Raw genomic sequence first — 6,242 nt, 5'->3', positions numbered from 1 at the left:
CTGTGGCGAGAAAGGTCGCAGAATGGGGCAAAACTCACTGAACAAATGTCTCACTTAGCGACATTTTGGACTGTTGTGGTCGTAAGGTTGAGGAAGGCCTGTCGTATTAGTAAGGTGGCTGGGCTTTAGCTTGGCGTGATGTGCGAACCCAGCTGCTCAAACAAGGTTAACGGGAGCCTTACCAACCCAGATACCGTTTCCTTCAAAATAAAACCAAACCAGAAAATAAGCCCTGCCATGATTTTTCAGGACCCTCTTAATATAAGCCCCACCCCAAAATTAAGCCCGTTAAGATTGTCAGTCAGACTGACCGTTTAGTACCGTATTTCCCCAACTATAAGCCCTAACCCAGTGTTTCTCAACCTTGACAATTTTAAGGCATGTGGACTTCAACTCCCAGTATTCCACAACCAGCATTCTGGGAGTTGAAGTCCACATGCCTTAAAATTGTCAAGGTTGAGAAACACTGCCCTAACCGAAAAATAAGCCCTAATGCAGTGGTGGCGAACCTATGGCACGGGTGCCAGAGGCAGCACTTGGAGCCCTCTCTGTGGGCACACGTGCCGTTGCCCCAGCCTTGCCTCCCCCTGCGACCCCCTCCTCTCCAGCAGCCCCCCTGAAGGAGAGTTGCCCTCGAGCGTGGCCCACACGGAGCAGCGCAGCCAAGGACATGGCAGCCAGGCAACGTAGACAAGACTCTGCCCTCACACCCCATCATGCAGTTGATGCTACAGGGTGTAGGAAGAGGGTGTGGCCACCATAGCACTGCTGGGCTGCCTGGGTGATCTGCGGCGGGCCCTGGAGGTGGTAAGTGGTCTTGTGGACAGGCAGGATGGGGGGCAGAGTGGGGGCAGGGCTGGGGGTGGAGTGGGGGCGGGGCCAGTTTTTGGGCGCTCGGTCTCTAAAAGGTTCGCCATCACTGCCCTAATGCATCATTTGGAGCAAAAATTAATATAAGATCCGGTTTTATTTTGGGGGAAACAGGGTATTAGCACCGGAGTTGCAGGCTGAACAAACAGGACAAGCTCACTCGCAACTGCACAACCAAGTCCGTCTTTGCCACTGGCACAGACCCTCCCACTGGACCCATCACCTTGCCACCCGTTGTGGAAACATCCTTAGCACCTCCAGCAGAGGAATTCTGCTCACTAAATCCATCCTGTGATTTTACTTTATTTTATTTTTCCCTGACCCCCCCACAGGAAGCACATGGCAGATTTCAGCCGATATTCCTCTTCCAGCTTTAATTGCTCCATCAAGAGAAACATCATTAAAGAGATTTTGTATAGAAAAAAAGAGAGAGAGAGAGATAGAGGGGAGAGACAGTACCACTCCACAGTTTCCTCAACCTCCCCACAAAAGGGATGGGATTTTCTCTTGCTGGTGGCTCTTTAGCTGAGGTGTCCAGAACCGGGTTCCCACCCCCCACAGTTGCACGGCGAGATTTTTCTTCTTCTTGATTTGGTTGTCGTCCTTTGGGCGAAATGTGCTCGGGAACACAACAACTGTCGTTTCCTTCCCCAGCACTGTTGTTACGCACTGGGGGAGGAGCAGGGTTATTTCACAAAGACCACGTTGTTGTTGGAATTGCGGGAAGCCAGCCAAGCTAGGAACACATCCCTGGGTGTGTGAGAGAGAGAAAAGGGAGACATGTCAGAAACAGAAAACCAACCTGAAACGAGATTAAAGCATCTGTCACAGAAATGCATTTTCAAAAGTACCGTATATTCCGGCGTATAAGACGATTGGGCATATAAGACGACCCCCAACTTTTGAGAAGATTTTCAGGCTTTAGAAAGTCATCTTATACGCCAGAAAATACAGTACAATATTGAATTTCTGTTTATAAATGAGCACAATAGGAGCTCCTTTGCTGCTAGAAAGCTTTGTCCTGTTAGTGCTTATTTCTGTAAAAAAATAGGGCTGGCCACTAGGGGGCAGATTGGTTTTAAATTCAGAGAACAGCTACCAGTATATTCTTGTGTATAAGACGACCCCTGACTTTTGAGAAGATTTTCAGGCTTTAGAAAGTCATCTTATACACCGGAAAATACGGTAAGGGAAAATAAGAGGATTCGTTTGAATTCCACATGTTTACACCTTGCCAATCCCAGTGCTCAAAATGCATATCTAGAACAGTGTTCCTCGACCTCAGCAATTTTTAAGACATCAGTTCCCAGAACTCCCCAGTGTATGCATGCTGGCTGAAGAATTCTGAAAATTGAAGTCCACAAATCTGAAAGTAGCTTAGGTTGAAAAACAAAAAAACCTCTCCCAGAAGACCCCAGCAAATACTCATGGAGGAGAGAAGCTAAAGCCATATTTTCCTAACTCTAGCCATGTTGAGAGGGGCGGCCTTCCAGAATTCTCGGTGGTAGCCATTTTGGCTGGGGGATTCTGGGAACTGAAGTTTCACAAATCTGCACGTTGCCCAGTTGGAAGACAGGGATTCAAACAGAGCGGATTCCCATTTTCTGGTTTGTTTTTTTTTCAATGAGCAATACAGGTGGTCCTCAGCTTACGACCACAGTTGAGTCCAAAGTTTCTGTTGCTAAATAAGACACATATTGAGTGAGTTTTGCCCCATTTTTAGGACATTTCTTGCCCCAATTGTTAAGTGAACCACTGCAGTTGTTAAGTTAGTGGCAGAATTGCTAAGCGAATCTGGTTCCCCCGTTGACTTTGCTTGTCAGAAGGTTGCAAAAGGAGGTCACATGACCCCGGGACACCGCAACCGTCATAAATATGAACCAGTTGCCAGGTGTTCTGAATTTTGGTCACGTGACCTCAGGGAGGCTACAGTGGGCGTTGTTCTGGATCAGCCAGTTAGATGGGTCTGTAAGTTAGAATGTTTGGCATTTATAAGGTTAAGCACTGTCTCCTTAAGAGATGGCTTATGGGTAATGTAGTTTTAGCTATTCAGTAAATTCCATGTTAACAGGTCAGTAGGAGGAGTTACTGAGTTCATCACAGGATATACTGGCTACGTGCCAGCTTGTAAAAGAGGTCTTTATGAAGAAGGACACGAGGTGATGTGTCCCATAAGAGCCATGCGGTGAGTTCACCTTCAATTTTTCACTGTGATGGTCCAAACAAGATTTCTGCTTTAATCTTGTTCTTCTCATTCAGACAAACACCAAAGAAAGGAATATTAGACAATTTATTCATCAGAAATCCCAAACAATAACTTACAGTTAAGAAGAGTTCTTCTGCTGAACATGACCTTTCCCATTCCTTTGGGTGAAAAACTGAAGGTGAACTCACCCCATAACTCTTATGGGACACATCACCTCGTGTCCTTCTTCATAAAGACCTCTTTTACAAGCTGGCACGTAGCCAGTATATCGTGTGATGAACTCAGTAGCTGCTCCTACTGACCTGTTAACATGGAATTTACTGAATAGCTAAAACTACATTACCCATAAGCCATCTCTTTAATAGACAGCCCGTAACCTTATAAATGCCAAACATTCTAACATACAGACCATCTAACTGGCTGATCCAGAACAGGTGTGAAAAACGGTCATAAGTCACTTTTTTCCAATGCCGTTGTAACTTTGAACAGTCACTAAATGAACCATTGTAAGTTGAGGAGTAACTTGTACATTTCACCTGGGAACTCTGCCCCATAATCACTTGACCTGGGGAAGAGAGTGAGGTGGGAGTCAATCCTCTCTCTGCACAATTTAAATGGATTTTATTTATCAGCAGCTCCATCTTGGATCCACTTCTCTTCATCCTGAGGAACCTAATCTGCTATCAGGAGAGCAGACATTATCTATTATATAGGTAGTCCTCGATTTAATGACCATTTGTTCAGCAATCTTCAGCAGTTAGGTTAGTAACGCAGTTGCATTCTAGCTTCCCCACTGACTTTGCTTATCAGGTCACAAAAGCTGATTCTGTGATATCAGGAGGTTGCAACTGTCATAAGTACCAGTCAGTTGCCAAGCAGCCCAATTTTGATCACATGACCATGGGGATGCTACGAGGGTTGAAAAAGGGTCAGAGGTCACTTTTTCCATTGCCATTGTTAACTTTGAACCGTCACTAAACAAATGGCTATAAATGGATATAAAGAGCGACAGCAATAGCACTTAGGACTTATATACCGCTTCATAGTGCTTTGCAGCCCTTTTTAAGCGATTTACAGAGTCAGCAGACGGCCCCCAACAATCTGGGTCCTCATTTTATCGACCTCGGAAGGGTGGAAGACCAATTTCAATCTTTTCAATCAGAATAGAGCTGGAAGGGAACTTGGAGGTCTTCTAGTCCAACAAGGAGATCCTATGACAGTGGTGGTGAACCTATGGCACGGGTGCCAGAAGTGTCACTCAGAGCCCTCTCTGTGGGCTCGCGTGCCGTCGCCCCAGTCCTAGGCCTTCAGCTGGGTTTTATAAAATCTTTTCGCTTTAGGTCTCCGCTGCTGTGTGCAAAAAAAAAAAAGGGGGGGGGGGGTTCAATCAGTCAATTTCAACTTCTCACAGGAAAAAAAAAGATCTTGCAAAGTTGGAATTGATTGATTGAACTTTTTAGTCCCACCCAGTCTGCTGTTACCACTGCAGCCACACTCAGCCAATGGGCCACACCCACCCGGCACTCAACAATGCATAAGTGGGTTTTGGGTTGCAGCTTGGGCACTCGGTCTCTAAAAGGTTCACCATCATTGTCCTATACCATCTCAGACAAGTGACTGTCTAGTCCAGGAGTAGGCAACCTTGGCTCTTTTATGACTCGTGGACTTCAACTCCCAGAATTCCTGAGCCAGCATAGCTGGCTCAGGAATTCTGGGAGTTGAAGTCCACGAGTCATAAAAGAGCCAAGGTTGCCTACTCCTGGACTAGTCTCTTCTTAAAAACCTCCAGTGATTGAACATCTACAATCTCTGGAGGCAAGCTGTTCCAATGGTTAATTGTCCTCGCTGTTAGGAAGTTTCTCCTTCATTCCAGATTGCTTCTCTCCTTGATTAATTTCCATCCATGGTTTCTTGTCTTGCCTTGATCCAGTTGGGATCAAACTCCTGGCAGAGTTAGCCTGCCGTACTGCATTCTAATCACCGTGCCACCATGGCTAAATCAAGGCAATTCCTTTCCGTGGTATCTCTTGAGGAGAACCCCAGCAGAAGCTCTAAGTCACCCACCTGCAGTGTTTAACCACGCACTCGTTGCTACAATATTCGTTGTCCCAGTCGCTGTTGGCCACTGGAGGGTTGTCACAGCCCACACGGATGCAGCGAGGGCGGGGCGACATGGCCATGGGTGATTCGGAGACTAGCTCGACGTGCATTTGCGTTGGAGACTCAACCTGGAAGAGGAAGAAAAGGAAAAGTGTCCCAGATTTAGCCAAGACTGCTAGAGAGGGGGACAGGTGGGGAACAGGAAAGAGAGACTCTTCGGTCTTGCAAAACGGAGGAGGAAAGCAGACTGAGATCTGCTCTTCCCCAGTGGAATCCAATGAAATTGCCTTTTCGATTGGCAGAATAACAAGAGTTGGGAGGAACCTTGGAGGTCTTCTAATCCAACCCCCTGCTCGAGCAAGAGACCCTATACCAGTGATAGTGAACCTATGGCACGTGTGCCAGAGGCGGCACTCAGAGCCCTCTCTGTGGGCACACCTGCCACCACCGCCGCCAGCTCACGCAGGTCCATTAGGCTACTGCTGGTGCCCAGAGTGGCGGCCCCACCCAGCACAAAGGAGGCAAAGCAGCTGGCTAGCAAGCTTGAGTAGATACGGTAGAGCATGACCCCATGTGCTCGCTAGCCTGTGTGCAGGGGCTGATGGTGTCAGGCAGCAGCCGCCCCTGCTTCGCCTGGCCCCGCAGCAATGGTACCCCTGCCCTACCCCCTGCCTCACCCCACAGGACAAGCATCCTGCCCACTGCCCCACACATCAGAGACCCCCTGAATCTCCCCCAATCCTGCCCAGCCCCCACAGGCGTTCCCCCCCACGAGCAACATCAAGGTGGCCACGCCCACCCCGGCCATGCCCACTCAGTCTGCCGTGATCACCACAGCCACGCCCACCCCCACCCCCTTGAGGGCACAATGTTGATGCGGCCCTGGAACTTTTCCATAAATAAGTGGGTTTTGGGTTGTGGTTTGGGCACTCGGTCTCTAAAGGTTTGCCATCACTGCCCTATACCCATGGCGGCGAACCGGTGGCACGCAGAGCCCTCTCTGTGGGCACGCGCGCCATCGCCCCAGTCCTAGGCCTTCAGATGGATATTATAAAACCTTTTCACT

General features: G+C 48.2%; 1 protein-coding gene across 2 annotated transcripts in view; it reads right to left on the bottom strand.

Moving 5' to 3' along the window:
• Positions 1–1,217: 1,217 nt before the first annotated feature.
• Positions 1,218–6,242, bottom strand: part of TOX4 (TOX high mobility group box family member 4) — a 42,239-nt gene continuing 37,214 nt past the window's right edge. Inside the window, exons 8-9 of one of the 2 annotated variants that reach the window (XM_039327795.1) lie at positions 5,141–5,304; positions 1,218–1,620 (exon numbers count right to left, since the gene is read on the bottom strand). In XM_039327795.1, coding sequence (XP_039183729.1) covers positions 1,557–1,620; positions 5,141–5,304 — 228 coding nt within the window. In that variant the 3' untranslated portion in view covers positions 1,218–1,556. The remainder of the gene's footprint in view (positions 1,621–5,140; positions 5,305–6,242) is intronic. The other variant, XM_039327796.1, reaches the window with a different exon arrangement.

The sequence above is a fragment of the Crotalus tigris genome, unplaced genomic scaffold, assembly GCF_016545835.1.
Source record: "Crotalus tigris isolate CLP2741 ecotype Arizona unplaced genomic scaffold, ASM1654583v1 scf7180000024367.1024689, whole genome shotgun sequence".
In the NCBI taxonomy this organism is placed as follows: Eukaryota; Metazoa; Chordata; class Lepidosauria; order Squamata; family Viperidae; genus Crotalus; species Crotalus tigris.
This window is presented reverse-complemented; position numbering and strand designations above follow the sequence as displayed.